Genomic DNA, 20,097 nt, shown 5'->3' on the forward strand with positions numbered 1-20,097 from the left:
GGTGTGGCGGGAACCAGCCCCCCTCCTCCTCCGCTGGGCCTGCCCCCGGTGGGGTAGCTCCGGTGCCTCTGGTCTCCTGAGACCCAGGCTCACCGAGGTCAGAGGCCCGATGAGGTCTGTGGGCTCCCAGGCACCCCCAGCTGGCAGTCTTGCTAGAGGCCCACTGGGGTGGGGCAGTGGCTGCAGGAAGCCTTGGAGCCGGGAGGGGCAGGCAGGCACAGGTCTGGGCAGGTGGGCACCCCTCCCCCCACTCCCTGGCCGGAGCTCTTCCCCCAGGAGGGCAGGGATTCTGCTTCCTCCTGTCCCACCCCCAGCATTTCCCCCAAATCTGGGCCTTTCCCAGGACCGGGCCTGGAGCCAAGGCCGCCAGAGAAAGTCTGATGAGAGCGGGGCCTCGTCAGGTAAAAGGCTGCTCCAGGCCGCAGAGCAGAGCCCGCTCTCCCTGGGCCGCCCACCGCTGAGGCAGCTTCCCCCTGTGCCCGCTCCCACACAGGCTGCTGCCAGCCCCAGGCAGCCCCTCCTGGGGTCGCCCAGCTATAAAGCCGAGTTAATGGTTGGCCTGTCTCCGTTCTGGCTCCAGCTCCATCTCGCTCTCTCTATTCATTAACTCCTTATCTGTCCAGCTCAGGCCTGCGGGGACCCGACAAACAGGAACCCAGTGTTCTCCGCTGGGACCAGAACAGGGTGTGGCTCCGTCACCCAGGTAGGCTCTCACCCTTACCTCCTCTCTCCAGAGTCCAGGCAGCCCTCTGCCACCCAGCGGTGACTTCATCCCCCGCTGGTGGGGAGCAGGTGGGGCCCGAGGCGCCTCCCTGCTGTCCCAGGGCCGAGCCAGCCCTGCTGGGAGCCCCGTCCTCCCCTCTGGCTCCAGATCTGAGCCGCTGTATCGAAGGCTGGGTGGGGGCCCGGGCGGGTGTGACTCATGGTGGCCGACCCTGCCCTCTGGAACCAGGCTCCTTGGGGAGAGCCACCACCTGCTCCCCCAGCCCAGGCCAAGGTCACACAGCCGCTCTGCTTCCTGGGAGGTGTGTGCACTTAGCGAGTCCCTTCACTCATCTGAGCCTCAGTTTGCTTGACTAGAGAATGGGGAGGGCCTGTGGGCTGTTAGGGGGAGAAGGAAACCTCCCAAGTACAAAGCCAACGGCCTCGGGGCCCTGGACGCCTCCTGGCTGGGCCGCCCTGGCTCCGTGCTGTGCGGCTCTGCCCGCCCTCAGGACCAGGGTGAGCCCGACTCACCGTCGATGATCTCCTCCTTCACTTTGTGGAGCTCTCGGACCACCTCCTCCAGGATCTCCTGTGGGAGCAGAGCCTCAGAGGCAGGGACGGGAAGCCGGCCTTGCAGGGGTGAGGTGTTGGAAGGGGTGGGGGTATCCTGGGCCTCCCTCCGGAGCACAGCCCCTACATCACCCTCACCCACACCCTAGAGCTGGGGGGAGGATGGTGTGCCCGGGGATGGGACACCCTGGCCGGCCCCGCCTGGCCTCCAGCACCTCAGGCCCCGCGGACAAATGCTACCACCGCCTCCACTGCTGGCTCCCTGACTGTGCTGCAGCGAGGGCCCCCCTGGGGCTGCCCCAGTGTGCCCCCGAGGGCGTCCCAGCCGAAGGAAAGGACACGCTCACCTGCTTCATCCGGTCCAAGTCGAAGGCGTCCAGGGCCACGTCGTTCACACTTCCGGCCGGCTTCATCCTGGGGAGAGGACGGCGGGTGCAGTTGAGGCAGGGGGCGGGGACGGAGCCTGAGCAGGCACTGGGCGCACCAGGGCCTCCTGCTTGGGGCGGGCCCTGCGGGATGAGACTGCCCCGCCCCGTGGCCCTTCAAACCCTCTTCGCTGGTGTCTGTGGCCACTCCTTAGCTACCGAGGCGGGCTCGGCGCCGCCTCCGGGACCTCAGGGATGCTGTGACCATGTTTCCCAGCCCAAGAGGCAGGGCTCAGGGTCTGACCGAGGAGCTGCTCTCTGACCTGAGAGCTCTCTCAGGCAGCGATGCCCGCGCACAAGGCCTCTCCGGGAAAGAAAACACCGACCGACAAGCTAGTCCTCGCCGCGGGCTCTATGTTCGTGGCCAAACGGGAAACCAGCAATGGCGGCACTGAGTACAATGCGAACCGCAAAACCCGTGCAGCAAACACGCCCCTTACAGGCCTGACCGCAGGCAACGTCCTTGGACGTGGCTTTGCTCTTCGGAGGCAAAGGTTTCCGTTTCCTGGGCTGCGTCTTTGAGAAGTTTCTGAACTAAAGCTGGCTGGTTTGAAATGTAACGTCTCTTCCACATCAATCTTTCCTGGAAAATCTTAGCAGAACGCCCGATTTCTCTCCACGTGGACAGAGAGGTGGGCGGGGCCTGCGGGTTCAGGGCAAGGACGTGGCCGAACGGCTGCAGGGCCCGTGGGAGTGACGGCTGGTGGACACACCGTGACTGGACGGATGAGAGCGTGCGGTGAAATCGAGGACTGGTGTTGTCCACGGCCAGGGAGAGGAGGCGTGACAGCTACGGTGCTGGCGCAGCCTCGCTGGGAAACAGCACGAGGCTCCGCAAACAACGAAAACAGAGCCAGCAAGCCCACGTCTGGGTTTTATGTGGAGGAGATGCAATCGCTGGAGGAGGGAATCATGACAAGGTACCTGCACCCCCATGTTCACTGCAGCATTAGCCACAGCAGTCAGGACACGGAAGCCACCCAAGTGTCCATGGATAGACGGTGGGTAAGAAGGTGTGGAACATACATATGTGGAATTATTCAGGCGTGAGACAGAAGGAAGCCACGATTTGTGGCAACACGGATGGACTAGAGGGCATGAGGCTGTGTGGACTAAGCCAGGCAGAGAAAGACAGACATGGTATGATCTCACTTGTATGTAGAATCTAAAAAAAAAAAACAGACTTATGGATCCGCTCTGGGGATGGTGACTGGGTGGCAACACTGTATTGTGTGCTTCAAAGTAGCTAAGGAAGCAGATCCTGAGATTCTCACCGCACACACACAGGTAACCAGGCGAGGCTAACTGAGCTCCCTGAAATCACTGTACAGTGTACGCACATGTCGAATACCACGCTGTCTGCCTTCCACCTGCACAATGGAGGTGTCAATTATAACAACACAGCTGGGAAAATCCGCTGCATGCCATAGGAAACTTCAGTGGCCCAGGGCACAGAACTGAATTAAAACGAATGAATAAATAAAATGCTCCCCCGCCCTCCCAGATGAACTCAAGAGAGAGGCCAAACGTGGTCCCAAGTGAGTTTGTAAGGAATTGTGGGTTCAGCCTGAGACCCCCAGGGCCATCACGCCCATCTTGTAGGTTCAGTCCCTGTTGCAACAGAAATTTTCTCAGTCACCTGGGCCAACTGCCTCACCTCTCCGTGCCTCCGTTCTCTCCATACGGCGTATGTACACCCAACAGCCCCAGATGGTGACACTGTCACACTCCGTGAGCGCAGGGATGCCCCTGCCGGAGGGACGGCCACGCTAGAGAACGGATCTGTCTCAGGGCTGGAGAGTCCCCTTCTAAGGGGCACGGGCAGCCCGCCCTTCCTCCAGCAGCAGGAAGTGACCACCGTGCCCTGGGCACCCTGCCTCCTGCTGGGCCTGCTCTGTTCCTGCCCCTCCATGTACCTCCTTTCACAGCCGAGTGAGCTCCCCAACAGCTGACAGCCCAGCGCCTGTGTTGAGGGCGCGCACACTGGCCCGCACCCAGAACCCAATCGACGAGACGCCTTCCTGCCCACTGCCCTTCCTCTTCCCTGCTCACTTCGTAGCCACAGGGCCTCAGCAGTTCCACGCCGACTGGAAGGCAATCCCCCCAATCTCAGAGCCACCCAAATGCCACTGAGGGAGGCCTGCCCAGCCCACTCGCTACAGCGCCTGTCCCCAGTGCTGCCTCCCAGGTGACCCTCCGGGCCTCCCGAGCACCTGTCAGAACCCACAGCCGTCCAACCACAGGCCTTCCCAAGAGAGACGAGGTCCCTGCAAGGCAGGATGAGCAGGACCCCCCCCCCCACCCCCCCAACCTGGCAGACACAGGCCCTGGACAAGTCCTGGCTATCCCCGAGTCCTCCCCCTGCTCACCAAGTGTCATCGCCCCTCCGGCCAGGGCCAGGCCAGCGCGCTCTGCCCATCCCCCCTTTTGCTCTGCAAGACCAGCCTCAGAGGCCACCTGCTCTGCCACACGAGTGGCTTCCCTCAATCTTGGTGGCAATGGAGACATTTCTTACCCGGGTTCTGGAGCTGCAGTTAAGGCCAACCTGGCCTCTGGTTACTATGGGGCTGCTAGGCTCTGACTTTCGGGGCTTCCTCAGTTTCAAATATCCTATCCTGTTACCATACCAGCTCTGGGTTTGGGAAATATGGTCAGCATCCGCCGGAAACTGTACGGGGAGGAAGGTGAGGAGGCGGCGTGCCGGGCCAGGCCCCGCATGGCTGAGCTGTGGGGCGCAGCTGTGGCTGGTGAGCACTTCCTGTGTCCAGCTCCTGTCCACACAGCTGTCCACACGACCGCCTGAGAGGCAGAGGCCGACAGACCTCTTCACGGGGTGGGGGAGGGGGGACGTGCCAAACGACACAGGGAGCCCAGAGCTGGGACTCACTTCAGCTCAGCTCATGCCCTGTGGGCAGGCCACCCTCCCGGCCCGTCTCTCCCTCCCTGGGAGGGAGGGGGAAGCGGTCCCAGCCACACCTGGCCCCAGGTCTGGGGGAGATCGCCCACAGCACCGTTAGATGACAGGACAAGGACAGGGCTGGTGTTAGTCACGGGCAGGGGACGATGGAGGCCCCAGAGAGAGGCGTTTGGTACCTAGAGTGAGGCTGCGACTGAAGGGGGCTCTTAGCTTCGGGGCTCTTGGCCACGGACGGGGTTCTAGGGCAGGGGAATGAAACAGACATGTGAATGGGCACCATGGCGGCCTCGGCCCCACCGACGGCGCAGCTCGAGCCTCCCCGGGGCCCGCTCACCTGGACAGCAACGAGGACACGGGCTTCTCCACGGAGTTGCTCCGCTCCCAGGGCTTCCGGCCGGCCTCTGTCAAGTCAGGACGAGGAGCCTTAGGGCTGAGAGGACTCCCAGGCCCCGCCCAACATCCCCGACAGGAGGCCCCCTGTGCCCTTCAGGAAGCTCTGCTTTGGGGGAGCTGACGCCTGGCCTGTCCTCAGTCCCCTTTGGCCCCGGCAGCTCTCGCAGGCTGTGGATGACCCTGCTGTCCCCCGTGTCTCCCCCACGCAGGACCCGGCTGGCCTTGACGTGTGGTCTGGTTTCGAGCCTCACCATGAAAGCCCACCCTCCGTGAAGTGCAAACCAAGCGCCAGGGAGCTCTCAGCTACGCCCTCTGCCGTGGGCGTGGCGCCAGCGGGGGTGAGCGGGCAGAGGCAGCTGCGCCAGGTGCTCACCAGCCTGAGGCCCACGTTTGCTTTTGGGGGCCAGGCCCCTGGGGCCCCATGAGCACCTGCTGCCTCTGACTCCGTGGTGCTCCCCACAGGACAGCTGGCCCCTCCCTGTCCTGGGCGTGAGGGCTGGTTTGGTTTTCCCTTTTCTTTTTTAAATTAAGTGGCATTAAATGATATTTCCCTTTTTGTCACGAGATCTGTCAAACTGAATGGAATTCACTGACTTCGTGGATGAGCAGAGGCAGAAGGGAAAATGCCCAGGCAGCAGAGGCCGACCGCAGGCCAGGGCAGGGCTCCTGAAAGCCACCCCCGGGAACTGCTGGCACAGGCGCTGGGACGCATCCACGCTGCAGGCGTGTGGCCCTGAGCGAACCACCACGTAACCACACTGAGCTTCGACCTCCTACACTGGGCCAACCCAGGCCCATGGCCTGGGCGGGTGGTATTTACACACTCATTCACCGAGAGCCCACGCGGCATCACACAGAGCCATCCCGCCAGGGAGGCAGACGCGCCAACAGAGCCCAGGCCACGAGGCGGGGCAGGTCGGAGCTCCTCTCGTGTGGGGAAGGCAGGGCTGGGTGGGTGGGCTCTGCGGCCTGGCAGCTCTGATGCCCATGGGCAGCCATCCCCTGAACGCTAGCACTCCTTGCCCTGGGCACCGAGGGAGCCTGGGGCTCACCGGAGTGGTGGCTTTGGGGGAGGTGGCAGGGAGACCCCTAGCGCAGCCCCGCTGGCTGTCTCTGCTCATTTGTAAAGTGCGGCGGAGGGACCGGATCATGTTCCTGTGGGAGTGCCTCCTGCTCTGAGACCCTGCGCGCAGGCCGGGCAGGGCGCCTCTTACCTGAGGAGTTGGGTGGCTGGCTGGCTGCTCGGGTACCCGGAGATGGAGAGGTGCTGGGCTCTTCCTAAAATGGGGAAAAAAGCTTGGCCGTCAGTCTGCTTACAAAGGCTGTTGGGCAGGGGCAGGATGCCTGTGACCAGGGCCATCTAGAAAACCCTAGATTTTTTTTTAAGGAACATATGTTACTTTTATAATTGGCAGAATGAGTATTATTAACAAATGAAACCCTAAGTCCGGGTGGGAGGTGGTCTGGCCCATGGAATCAGGGAAGGAGAGGGCTGCAGGGAGACACAGGCTCCTGCCTAGTGGGGCAGACTCTACGGCTGCACCAACCCTCCGCAGCCCACCGAGGGCCCGACCCTCCGCACAACGGTGGCCTGAGCTCCTGGGTGTGCCCGCCACTCCCGGCCCAGGAGCAGCTTCTGCCTTGCTGTCCATTGTGAGGGGCGCAGCCAGGTGGGACCCACCTAAGGGACCTCTGCTCTTTGGGCCTGGCTCCCGCCTCTGATGGCTGATGTGAGGACCAGATGTCTGGGTGACCCTAGAGGGTGCTGTGCCACCCACAGCCCCCTTCCTTCCCAGGGACCAGGCTGGGGAAGGCTGTGAAGGCCTCACTTGTCCTTCACCTGAGAGGTGGTGCTGAGAATCGATCCTAAGGTTATCTCTGTCCCCATCAGCCCACAAGTTCATGAACGCTGCTGCCAAATGAGTTCTAAACCCTAGGTCTGTCCCTCAGCCCCTCTGTGGAAAGTCTCTGGAGTCACCTGGTGGGAGGTGGAGGCAGCGTGACAGGTAGGTGGGCAGAGCCGCCTCCCGGGCCCTCGGCCTGTCTGTGCTTTTGCTGACGCTGCTCCCTGCGCTGCGCTCTCTGCTCTGGTCTGGGCCTTGAAGCTCAGGGCAAACGGCGCTTCTCGAGGGCACCCCAGGCAGGCTTTTGGGGCTCCTCATTCAGCTCCCAGGGCCCCTGGTGCTCCTTCTCTCTCTGCCCTCAGTATTTCCTGTGTCCCCTCCCTCGGCTGAATGTAACCTCTGCCCTCTCTGGGGCCCCAGCACGTGCACAGCCTGGCCCAGGGCGGGGCGTCTCTGCCAGTCGCACAGCTGGTGCGGCTGCCTGGCCAGCGTGCCACAGGGCTGTCGGTGGGACTGGCCGGTGGGACTGGTGCCCAGAGCCGTGGGGATGACAATGAGTGCTCCACAGGCCCTCCCGTCGTCCTCCTCCTGCCCCCCTGTGCCCATCGCTCCTATAGGTCACCTGGGGACGTACCTATCACGTGCCCCAAGTGCACCTCATGCCCCAAAGGCCTGGCTTGAGGCCAGAGAGCCTTCCCGGGTATTCACGCAGGTGGGGTGTGCGAGGGGCGCTTGCTCACCGTTTGGCTTTCATCTTCCTTCTTATCAGCCGGCTTGTCAGTCTGGGAAGCCGCTTTTCTCCTAACACAGAGCAAGAAGCAAATCAGCTCCTGGAGGTTCCGCATCCATCCAGATGCCTCTGTGTGGACACGCTTGGCCCTCAGAGGATCCCGTGGGGGGATCTGACCTGTTTTGAAGCCCCCATCTGGTCTGTGGCCAAGTGTCCAGGTCTGTGCTGGTCCCAGGACCCTGGACACGAAACTGGCCTGGCCACATGGGACAGGAGAGGCCCCGTCTAGGCTGAGACCTGCCAGCCAGGGCTGTGGGAACGCTTCGTCTGCAGGCCCACTGCCTGGGTGAGCAGACCACCTTGCGGAGGGAGGAGGGACCCTTTTTGTTTACCACAGCATGGACCACCACTGAGAACGGACATGCTCAGGAAAGACTCTGAATAGCCGAGCTGATGCCTCTAGACAACTCACGCGTTTCCACAATCTTTAAAATCTCACCTAAGTGGCCGCCTATGTGTGAGATGGGAAAAGGCAGCTTTGAAATAACGCCCGATTCCCAAATCTACACACACAGAACTTGGATATTCCCCAAGACCTGCCTTTGGGGTCTTCAGCTCTATGAAGCCGCCAGTGCACAGAACTCTTAGATCTGGGGGGTGAGCAACCCATCAAGAAGGAAGCTGACGCCCGGCCAGTGTGACTTGGTGGTTGAGCGCTGACCTATGAACCAGGTGGTTATGGTTCGATTCCCAGTTGGGGCACATGCCCGGGTTGTGGGCTTGATCTTGATCCTCAGTAGGGGGCATGTAGGAGGCAGCCGATCAATGATTCTCATCATTGATGTTTCTGTCTCTCTCCTTCTCTCTTCCTCTCTGAAATCAATAAAAAAATATATTTTAAAAAAGAGAAAAAAGGAAGCTGGCCTGGCGAGTGGTGAGGGGCTGCAGGTCGGATGTCATCATTCGGGTGACGGAGCCCACACGGTTGGCTCCTCAGCCACACAGGGCTCCTTCTTCAGTCTTCTCGTCGTAGGAAGCAGGTCCACCCACCTATCGCTCCTCAGACACCATCTTCCTCCCCACACAGCAAATCTGCCTTTCCCCATCTCACTTTGGACAACTGGTGCAAGCCACCATCATCGCTTCCCGGACGACCCACTGTCACTCTGCCCTGTGATGCTCTGCTCCCACCCAAAGCAGGCCAGGCCACCCCAGCCCGGTGGCGCTGCAGGGAGGGCTCACAGCGAGGAGGCAGTCTGCCATTACCTGCATGAAGAAGTGGGCTCCGCCACATCCACCTCTTGGTGGACGTCAAAGAGCAACTCAAGCAATCCCGTCGAGTTGTGCAAATGTGTTTGTTCTCGGCGGGGCCCACCAGCGTCCGGGCGTCCCACCCGCTCTTGGCAACGTGCCTTTTCCGGTTCTGAGGAACTTCCTCTCCCTTTGGTCTGGGCCATCTAGGCCAAGCTGTCATTGTTAACGTGTTGGTTTTGGACTCGGGGGAAGAATGAATGTTTTCTTTTGAAAAACACCTTGTTTTTCCAGGAGGCCCCGCTCCCCTCTCTGAGATAGAATCCAACGCACCTGCGAGGAGGCTGTGCTCTCCACTCCCAGGGCTCAGGGTGCGGCTCAGCCTTCCCAGGCACTGAGCCCTCCACCCTCTGCTCGTTTTGCCTGGACTGCTCTTCTCTCCCACCTCAGCCCCAGAAGTGTTCTCGTCCTTCAAAACCGGGCACGTGTGGAACCTCCTCTGGGAAGCCCTCCCGGCTCTCTCCCCCAGGAGCCGTTCCCTCCGTGGTGCAGCCGCGGTCACCCTGCACCTGGTCACTGTCTGTCCCCTCTTGGTTACCTCTGTACACTCAGGCCCCGCTGCAGGCTTGGGAGGCCCTGTGCTGTGGAGGCCTTGGGCAGGAAATGCTGGCTCTGCCCCAGCCGAGAAGCGACAGACCAGGTACCTGCACGCTGGGGCCTCTGCTCCCACCTCACCCTCACAGAGCCGAGCGGATCTAAGGAGGTGAAAGGACACGAAGACCCCGGGCACACAGGGAGCTCGCACTCAGCTGACTTGGAGGGCAGAGGGGAGAGCCCGGAGGGTGACAGCAGCAGGAGGGGTCCCGGCTGGAGCAAGGTCCTGGCCCTGGCTTTTCTTGAACCACAGGGAGCACCCGACAGGTGAGCCATGACACCGGGTACCTGTCAGGGCATTCCTGCTGCCACGCCACATTAACGAGTAAAATCAAGTTTTGCAACTCTCCCGAGGAACTGTGTGATCTCTCCACTTGCTCAGGTTCCACCTGGGAAACGACTAAGAGCCAGGGACAGGCGAGTGGCCTTGGGCAAGCTGGAGCCACACCTGTGGGTGTGGGCAGAGATGTGGCTGGCAGGCCGCAGGGCCCAGCCAGGACACGGATGGAACTGTTCCTCCCCCTCAGCGTGACGTCCCCGGGCTCCGGCCGCCTCACAGTCCCCTTTCCTGTGTCCTCCACAACGGCTCTCACGTGGGGCAGCCATGCCGCCCAGCCCTGGGCCCACCCCGCGTTTGTGTTGGGATCCTAAGTGCAGGGAATACTCCTCATTTCCCTCTGAAACTATCGCCACGTTTCCCCCTTCTCAGGACGGCTGTACAGGAAAGATGCTTCAGTATCTGTTACACTGAAATGCGGAGGGCTTTCAAGTTCACGGACTCCGTTCGGCCTGACGCCTCAGACTGACCCCAGGACAAGGGGAAACTTAAGGGTTGTCCGCCTGGCTGAGCCCAGGTGACGAGGCGTCTTGGGCTCAGGCAAGGGCTCTCATTCGGTGCTGGGGCCGCTGAGTTGCGCCAATACCCTGAACACCCTAAAAACCCCTAAGCACCTACCTCTTGGCCAGCAGCTTGTTCATCTCTTCCATGAGGCCTCCTCCTCCGCCCCCACTGCTCGCCCGATTGGCGTCAGACTTGGAGGTCCCGCTGGGACTGGAGCCTCCGGACGCATCTTCGGGCTACGGGGAAGGACCAGCGTTCAGTCTGCTGTTGTAGACATCACTCGAGAGGAACAGGGCACGTGTGTGTGTGGACGTGTCATTCCCACGATGGCAGCACAGAGGAGGCCCGAGGGGTCATCGAGTCCCATCCCCCCGACCCACAGGTGACAAAACCAGAGAGGGACCAGGCCTGGCCAGTCACAGTGGATGCTCTCCTGGCGCGGAGCCAGCGCCCTTGCGTGACCCGAGGGGCGGAGACAATCCTTGGGAGGGAGCGGCCTCCCATCAGAGGTGTCAGAGCCCCAGCCGCGGCACGGTCCAGGGGCTCTCCTTCCAGGCTGCGGGCGGAGGGCTCGGGAAGTAAGGCTGGGCCTCGGGGGCTGGTTTCCATGAGAAGCACTGATGGAGGGAGGGGCCCCGGGCCCAAGTCCTAACTGCGCCTCATGAGGGAACTACTTCCTGCCTGCTCTGAAGGTCGCCGTGAGGGTCAGCAGCAGGTGACAAAGCTGCAAGCGGCTCCTGGTCTAGCCAGTGCCGTCCTGTCCGGTTCTCACTGAAAACAGCCGGCAGAGCTGGCGTCCAGGTTGGGAGGGCGGGGCTTTGCTCGGGGTCTCGGGGACAGGGGAAGGCTCTGTCTATTCAGTAGTTAGAAACTGGCCCCCCAGCCTATCCGGCCTGTGCTCAGGGGCGCTTACCCGCTGGACCCTCCTCAGCTTGGCCCCCGCCAGGGCAGCGGCCAGTCCTGACACGGAGCTCTCGTCGTGGCTTGCGCCCTGGGCTCCTCCGGCTGGCAGTGGGGGTGGGGGAGGGGGAGTGGCCCCCGTGGGTGGTGGTGGGACAGGGGGTGGGGGCGGGGGTGGAGGCCCACTACACGAGAGGGGGGCGCTGACTGCAGATGAGGGGTGCCCCGGTGGGAGGGTGGGTCCTGAAACACAACAGAGGGGCTCAATTAGTCCCTAGCCCCCCCGCCCCCGCTGTGCTTCCTGGGAGGGAGGAGGGACAGGGCAGCCTGTTGCTCTGAGGGAGCAGGGACAGCTCAGGCTGCCTCTTCCATCCCCTTGGGGTGAGCTTGGCCCTGCTCCGGCCACTCCCTAGGCTGGTCCCCGTATCCCCAGCATTTGGAGGCCTGGCTGGACCCACAGTGCCTAACACCCCGTGAGCTCAGCTGCCATTGTCCTGCTCTAATGGTGGGTCTCCAGGGGGAGGAAGGCCTTTGGTGGCTCAGACTGTACCCTTTGCTCCTGTGTCCCTTCTCCGCGCCTTGCACCACCCTAGGCGCCAGCAGACGCTGGTCCCTGAGATGCGACTGTGAGTGACCCTTGGCCTCTGGGGACTGTGGCAGGTAACTGTGGGTCACAGGGCTGACCGGGCCGTATGTCAGGGAGCAATGCTGAGTGCTGGTCAGTCCCCTGTCCCTGTCTCCCCTCAACATCCAGCACCAGAGGCTGAACCGCCCACTCTCTCCTGTCTCTGGGTCCCCTACTCTCATCGAATGTGACTGGCACACGTTGAGGCCTATGTAGCTCTTCACAGAGGGCCCGATGCACACTGTCACCGCCTCGGTGGGGCTGCCACCGAGCGGGTGTGGGGAGCAGGCCTGCGGGCTCTCACCTGTGGCTGAGGTTCTTCTCTCTAGAGACTCCTGGCGCTGCTGCTCCATCACTTGTCTGAAAAGCAAGAGAACCAGGGGGTCCACACCCACTGTGCGCCCTGGGCTGGGGGCGCTCACAGTGAGCTCCCCTTATCCCCTCCCTGGCTCCGATGGCCACTGGGCTTGCTTCCCCCACTTAACAGAGGAGGCACGTGACTGGTTCAAGATCTCCAAACAGGTAAGTGCCGGCAGCCTCCTGAGTCTCGGGCACCCCTAAACAGGGAGCCCCCCACGAAGGCTCAGGCACCATGTGGACGAGTGACCATGCTTTCCCCTAGGCTGGATGGGCCTCCTGGCTTTTGTGCCTGTGGCCTCAGCTGACCCGACCTCCAATGTCCTGTCCCTACGGCACCTGGGTAATCCCGGAACACTTCCCAGGCACCGTGGGCTGTCAGGAGCGGACACTCGGCGGGCACGTGCTCATTCTTTTCAGCCCGATGTAGCCGCAGGCCTGGCCTCCATGACGGGGCCATGTGGTGCGGGCAGTGCAGGCGCTGAGCCTTGCGGGGAACTGACACCGAGCTCCTTACGGCAGAGCAGCTTCGGGCACTCTCACAGGCCGGTCGAGTGAGGACACTGACCCACAAACGTGTCCGCAGAATCTGGGACGGTGGCGCTGGAGCAGGAGGGGGCTCAGGAACCATGTGGACCAGGGACGGCAGCGGCCTCCCCGTGTGTGCCCACCCTGAAAGCCTGCTGTGCAGCATGGGGCCGGGCGCTTCGATCCACCTGGCTCAGGGGGTATGTGGGCCGTGAGTCTGCGCCCTGTGCACGGCGAGCTGGCCTTTCCCTGGTGCCTGGCACCGGGTCCCACACGCAGCAGCTGCTCAGTAAGCGCAGCTGCTCGCATCTTAGAGGAAGGTCACAGTTTACTGCAAAGGCCATTCAGAGGGAGGGAGCTTTCTGGCTTCCATTCTGAGGTTCCTGGCTTTGTGGGCTCCGATTCTTCTCCGTAAAATAAGCATAATATCACCTGTTCTAGGGAGTTCTTTTAAGAGTTATACCTGGGACCTAAAAAATAGTAAAAAAGAACCTTTGGCATTAAAGGTGTCTGAAAAACTCCCAGCAGCACCTCCGTTAGCCTCTCCTTCTAAACTGCCGAGACATCACCCAAACTCCAATCTGCCCAGCAGAATTCACATTTAGAAGCCCTCAGTAAAATGAGGTGTTTGGAAGTATTTACAAATCGGGCTGCACTCATAACAGCTCACTGTGCAGGCTCCGTGTCAGCCATCTCTCCCTCTGTGTGGAGTGGCAGGAACCAGCGGAGTCCCTGCTCTGCGTTTGCCTCTTGCCGTTCACAGACTGACTTCCAGGGGCGCTCCGGCCTGCGGACAGGTGGCTGCTGGCAACACTGAACTGTCTGCAGCCAGTGGCCTCCCACGCCTTGGACGTGGGTGGTGGGTTAAGATAATGCAGCGTGGTGATGTTCAGCCAGTTCTGAGAGAGCTAAGGGAGGGTCCGCTTGGGCCCACATGCCCCTGGTGCACCTCTCGCAGTCTGGTAGGGCTCACTCATGCCCTCTGGGCCCAGGCAGCCCTGGGACCTGGCGGGGGGCTGAGCTGGGATGGAGGTAGTGGGGGGTAAACCTTGTGAACAGTTGCTGTTTTCATGAGAGGCCAGAAGACAGGCCCGAGGAGTTAGTCAACATGGGAAATGGTGCCAAGGAGTCTGTCCAGGGAGCATTCCCTCCCTCATTGCTTGACCGGAGAGAGCAAGGACTAAGCTAACACTGTCATCCTCCAGCACAAATGACCTGGAGGGTGTTGTGCTCAGTGAACACGTCAGACAAACACCATATTTCACTTACGTGCGGAATCTAACGAAAAAATAAACGAACGAACAAATTAAAACAGCCTCACAGATGCAGAGGACGGATGGCGGTGCCAGGGGGAGCGGGCTGGGGACTGTGAGAAAGGTGAGGGGACTGAGAAGTGAGCTGGGCGGTTACAGAACAGTCCCGGGAAGGGAGCACACACAGGGCGCACAGGCAGTCACATGGCAATAACCGTGTGCTGCAGGTGGTTCTGGGAAGGCGGAGGGGACCACTTTGTAAATCACACGATCACCTAACCACTACGCGGAACACCTGAAACTAATACAAAATACTGATGTAAACTTGAACTTAAAAATAAAATAGACACAAAAAAGAATGAAAACAAAAACAAAAATAAAATCCCTGTCCTATTCAAATGGGAAACTAAGGCCTGGGAACCTGCCGAGGGTCCTAAGTCCACGTCAGAGCAGAGAACCTTCTCTCCAGGGGGAGGGAGAGGCTGGAGAGAACACCCCGAGGGAGCCTCAGGCCAGGCGAAGCTGGGACATCCCTCCCACCCCCAGCCTGGGGTTCTACTGGCATTTAGCCACCGCCCTTAGGGTCCTAGTCTTTCTCAGAAGCTGGGGAGCATGGTGGGGATCAGGATGCAAAGCCTCACAGAGAGGCAAGGCCCCACAGGGCATGGCGGCCAAGGTTCAAGCCCTAGCCCTGCCTTTCCTGGCAACATGACCCGGGAGGCCACGCCCCCCTTGGCCACCAGGACCTCTGCTGTAATGTCAGGACAACAGCACTGCCCTTCCTCCCAGTTCGCACCCTGTAGGAGCAGCTTGGAGCGAGTGGGGTGCCATCCTAGGGCCCGTGCCCCCCAGGAGCTGCCTCCTCCACAGGCTGGCCGCACAAGGACATCGACGCGGCCCTGGCCCTGGCCCTGGCTCACACAGCGCTCTCATGGCCTGCGCCGCTTTAACCTTCCCAGGGGCTGAGGTCCTCCAGAGAGGCGTGGCACTGTCCAAGGCCGCCAGTGGAGGGGGGTGGGGCCAGGTCTCACGAGGCCTTCAGATAGAGTGAGGGGAGATGGCACAGGACGGTGCCAAGGCCGGGGCCTCAGTCAGACAGACCCGGGCAGCCTTGGCCACGTGACCCAATCCCTTCCCGTCATGACAACTACCTCCTCATACACCTGGAAGGCATGTTAGCTCAGAGCACAGCCCGCAGGACACGGCCCGGTTCATGAGGGCTGCGACAGGAGGCCGCGGGGCTCTCTGTGAAACAACAATGGCCTGGCCTCCCTCTTCCTCTCTGCTCAGGCCTGTTCCCTGTCCCGGCGGCGCCTCTGGGAGACCTGGCCCTAGCTGCAGTGTGTCCTGCGCTGGCCGAACGGTGCCCTGGCCACCAGGCTGGGCCCTGCTGGGGGGGCATTACCTTCTCTGGATGTCCATCTCATCAGGAGAGGGGCCATTCTGCACCTGCCGCTGGGTGGACGGGCCTGCGGGGCACAGAAGCACAGAGTACGGTGGTTAGTGGAGAAGAAAGGCCCGGCAAACACACCTGGCCCTGTCTTTGCCCTCCTGGTCGGTCCCATGAGGCGTCCTTGACCTTTCGACAGTGGCTCTGACACCTGTGTAACAGCCGGCCCCATCTCAGCCTCTCAATCACCTCTCTCGCCCTTTCTGTGGCTCTTCTGTCAGAGCCGATAAATGGATGGCGTTTTCACATGGTGCAGACCACCCCTTTTGGCTACCGACGCCTCTCTAACCACATCTGCCGTTTCCACTTCCTCACTTGCCACGTCTCCCGAAGCCACCATAACTAAAATCGCCAGTGCACTTACTTGGCGTCACCAAACCCCGCAGAGCCATTTCTTCCGACTTTTGAGCAAAGCAACAGCACTAGAGCAGGGAGGTGTGAGAGCCAGGGTCAGCCCTGGGCTGCCTGCACCTACGGGTCTGCAGCGGTGGGTGGGAGTGGCCGGTGGAGGCAGAGCTGTCTGAAGGCAGGGCCTGGAGCTGGGGGCGGGGGGGGGGGGCGGAGGGGGGAGGCCTGCACATGACCCATGTCCGCACGGGGCTGATGCTGTGTCACGTTTATAAGAAAAGCCAGGCTTCTGCCCCGACCCAAGAAAGAGCTGATTGTTCCTTGCCTTTGCCAGCTCAGGTGTCACGGGAAGCGTGGCGTCTCAGTGAGGGGGAGGGGCTCGAGCAGGTCTCATTCTCGCTGACCAGGAGGTGACAGCATCAGCCTGTGACAAAACCCACCGGGGCAGAAGGCCTCTCTGGAGGGGCTTCAGGCAGCGGAGGGGTGAGCGGGCTGTGCCCTGGAACAAGGGCCCGGCGGCTATGGTGACAGGACCTCAGAGCGGAAACGGACCATCTGATTGCGGGCAGCCTCCTGCCCAGCACAGGAACCCCGTGTGCCTCCCGGGCACGTACTCCTGGTGCGTCCCACTGCCTCCCAGGTGAGCAAGGGCTTTCTTACTCCGAGGTGCCAAACCCACCCACCCTCCAAGGCCCTATTTCCTCCACCATGTGACGCAACGTGGTCTGAATACTTTTCTCTGCTTGACAGCCCTTTCCAGACCCTATATTGGCCTCCATATCTGACAGTTTCAGACCCTGCTGGCCAGGGCCCCGGCATCTATCTGCTTCCGGCATGGTTTCCCTGAGCCATGCTTTGTGGCTTGCCCGCCCCCGGGTGGAGGATCCCGATGGTGGGTGGGGGCCAGGCTGGGTGGGAGGAGGAGAGGCCGCCAACACTCGAGGAAAACTCCCCGGTGGACCTGCCAGGCCTGCTCCTGGCTCCACGCCTCCTGCTGCTCTTGGGGGAGCAGGGGAGAGGCCTGCGGACTTTTTATAGAGGTGACCAATGATGTCTGGCGTGGTGGCCTGGCTGGAGTATGAAATAAGTGTTATGTTCTTTCCCTGTCTCTAAATACTTTTTTTCCTTTATTTAACACATCATTCAGTGCTCTAAAACATTTATTTTCCTGACTATAAATAACATGTAATATATGTTCATTAGAAAATGTGAAAAGTTTAACAAAGAAAAGAAACACTCTCAGTTAAAAAGATCCGGAGGGACAAGCTTTTCCCTCACCCAGCGGGCCAGGCTCAGGTCCCGGGCGCCTCCCTGGTCATCAGGAAACCAGAGCAGGAACATGAGAACACGGATGACAGCGGCATCAGCTCTCCTCAACGCCCTGATCCTAACTCCCAGCCCTACCCGACAGCGCCGCTTGTAACAGGCAAGGAAACAGCCCAGAAAGGGGAAGCGACTCGCTCAGGGCCTCACAGACGGCAAGCGGTGAAGCCAGGTTCAAACTACGTGCCAAACACACTTTTTTTCTTAAACTCAACCACACTGCGGGGTCGGATGGCCGGCTTGGGGAGGGAGAACGCAGGAGAAGGGGCAGCTGGCCCGCTGCCCAAGAGCCAGGACCACAGGGCCGCAGCCTCAGGGGTGCACAGCTTCTGCCTGGTGTCCACACAGCAGACAGGGGTCCCCCATCTCTGACCCACCCACATCCTGGCCGAGGCAGGAGGGAAGGCGTCCTAGCCCTGGTCTCTGTTGCTGAGCCCAAGGCCTGAATCTGGAGGTTGCCCTTCTGGAGGCTGAGGCCCTGTCCCAGAGACCCGGTCTAGTGCCAGGCCTGAGGACTGGAGCCACCATACCCTGGCCAGGCCCCACCCTGGGACCGAGGTCTTACACCCGGGCAATACTGGCTGCTCGGAGGCCTCTGCGTCTGCTGCACTGGCCTGGTCACAGGAAGTGTTTGCCATCCCTTTGTCAGGACCCCAGAGGGCAGCCAGCTGTCCACACAGTAGTCTGTGCTGATCCTGCGCTTGGGTCCCCCACCAGCCTGTCCTCCAGAGGTGGGGGATCTAACAGGGCCCTCGCTGTTCCCAGGGGCCCTCGCTGTCCCCGGGGGCTCTGGCCCCTGTACTTGAGACATGCTTTAAAATTAGACAGCTGGCATCTTAGTACGGAGGGAAGAGACAACACTGGGTTGCATAAGGCCTTCCATACATTCTGCTTAAACTAAGAAGTGTTAGTCTGCTTTGAGCTCTGAGCGTCCTGAACTTTAGAAGTACAGTCCCTCCCTGTGGAGGGGTCTGCTCAGTGGCCCACGGTACCCTTAGCAGTCTCCTGGCCGATTCCCCCCACTGGCCTGGCTGCCCCCTGGCAGAGGCAGGGTGGAGAGACCAGAGAAGGATTGCTCCCCCAGAACTGCGTGGGATCCCTTGGGAAATTGCTGGTACAGACATTTGTAGGTGCTTCCTCAGTGAGAAAATCTCAGGGTGGGGCACTGGGTGGCTGGTGGCCACTTCCCTGTCCCGGTGTTGAGTCACCTGCATGATTCCTGGTGGAGCATCGGAAGCTAGGGAGGAGGCCACAGGCTCTCCTGTGTCATGGAGTCACGTCCCACCTTCAGGATCCAGGCGAGGAGTGGGTGGGCCAGCTCCGTCTCCTCCACCCCATAGCTTGTAGTCACTGAGACCCACTGCTGCTGTGTCTGAACCCCGACAGAACCCATCCCCACGTGGCTGCCCCAGCATCTCCCTCCTGCGATGCCTCGGTTTATCTCGGAGCCTTTTCCACCCTCCCTCCTCCTGCCTGCCCTCCACACTGACCGTGCAGACTGCGCTCTGGAAACACAAGCCTGACTTTTATGGGGTTCGGTCCAAGCTCCATCGAACGAGATTCCAGCCCACCCCGCAGCCACTTCTCCTGGAAACGCCTCCGCACAGACCTGCCTCTGTTGCCCAGCTGGACCCCCCACCCCGGAGGCACACAGAGTGAGTGGTGGTGGCTCTGAGAGGTGAGGGGGCTGGCCCAGTGCCATGGGGCTCATGATGCTGACCTTGGTGTCATGATCTTGCTGAATCTGGGAGCTGACTGAAGTCGGGGGGCACAGCAGAGAAAACAACACTGGGGGAGGGGGTTGCTGGGCCAGACTCCAGCCATGAGCCCACCTGGGCGGGGGCTGACCCCGAGCCACAGACGGGGGCCAGACGGAAGGAGGCAGTGGGGCCAGGAGGTCTGAAGTCATCTCTGCGTTGGTCAGCGGTGTGTTCCTCCTTGCACCGCCCTGAGGCCTGGGGAGGCACCCCTCAGTTTCTCACCTGTGAGCAGGTGGTAATGAGCTCAGGCACCCTTTCTAAAGGCTTCCATACCTGACTCTGACATGATCTGACACAGGATCCCACCATGAGGGATGATCACACCCAGGAAAGCTGCCCTTGTCTAACAGAGAGGGGCGGGGAGAGCCGATGAGGCTGGGCTCCAGGAGAACGCTGCAGAGCTGGGGCAGGCAGGGAACAGGCGGGCCCAGGTCACGCTCGCCGCGCAGGGACTCTGCCAGCGCTGGGCCCTCGTCCCAGGACACAGCCTGTACACCTCCACATAGTCTGACTTTTTCGCTCCAGGGAGAGAACTGTTCTGTTCTCCAGGTTCCCCACAGAGTTCTTGGCCTCTGGTCAATACTCAATCAATATTTGTTGAAAATAAATGACTGGGCCCTGGGCAAATGGTCTGCGCATCTCCAGCCAACTGTGGAGACGAGAGCAGGTGACATCTGTACAGCTCTCTTCTCGCCGCTGGAAACTGGCTGGGCTGGGACTGTGCCCATAAGCCTCGGGACGTGAGAGCAGGTGAGACACTGCAGGCCAGCGGAGGAGGCACTTGGAACATACAGTGGGAAGGGAAGAGAGAACATACAGTGGGAAGGGGAAGGGAAGAGAGAACATACAGTGGGAAGGGGAAGGGAAGAGAGAACTCAAGTTTACTGGGCAGTTTACGGAGGAGCCTCATCGAATCCTCACTCATATCCATTTTCTCCACGAGAAGCTGGAAAGCTGGGGACGTAAATCACCAGTGGAACCAGCTCCAGGCCCAGAACAGAGGCTCTAAAGCCAGTGCCCGTGTGACCCCAGGGCACGTGAAGCACATGCTGGACTTCCCCTCCAGAGGAAGGAAGGGTGGGCAGAGAGGTGTGTGTGTATGGGGGTAGCTAGGGTCCTTCAGAGGATCAGGAAGAGCTGAGCACAAGAACCACGTGGGAGAGGGAGGGGTGGGGCGGGCAGGAGCACAGCCTCTCAGCCCCTTGCTGACCTCTGGAAAGTGA

General features: G+C 61.0%; 1 protein-coding gene across 3 annotated transcripts in view; it reads right to left on the reverse strand.

Annotated features, from left to right (window-relative positions):
• The window catches only part of EVL (Enah/Vasp-like), a 109,444-nt gene that overhangs the window by 488 nt on the left and 88,859 nt on the right, over positions 1–20,097 (reverse strand). For 2 of the 3 annotated variants that reach the window (XM_079769029.1, XM_079769028.1), the window contains exons 4-13: positions 15,399–15,462; positions 12,160–12,215; positions 11,244–11,473; positions 10,445–10,566; positions 7,595–7,655; positions 6,225–6,288; positions 4,952–5,018; positions 4,794–4,856; positions 1,623–1,689; positions 1,237–1,294 (exon numbers count right to left, since the gene is read on the reverse strand). In XM_079769029.1, coding sequence (XP_079625155.1) covers positions 1,237–1,294; positions 1,623–1,689; positions 4,794–4,856; positions 4,952–5,018; positions 6,225–6,288; positions 7,595–7,655; positions 10,445–10,566; positions 11,244–11,473; positions 12,160–12,215; positions 15,399–15,462 — 852 coding nt within the window. The remainder of the gene's footprint in view (positions 1–1,236; positions 1,295–1,622; positions 1,690–4,793; positions 4,857–4,951; positions 5,019–6,224; positions 6,289–7,594; positions 7,656–10,444; positions 10,567–11,243; positions 11,474–12,159; positions 12,216–15,398; positions 15,463–20,097) is intronic. The other variant, XM_079769030.1, reaches the window with a different exon arrangement.

This window comes from Cnephaeus nilssonii (assembly GCF_951640355.1).
Source record: "Cnephaeus nilssonii genome assembly, chromosome: 4".
NCBI lineage: Eukaryota > Metazoa > Chordata > Mammalia > Chiroptera > Vespertilionidae > Cnephaeus > Cnephaeus nilssonii.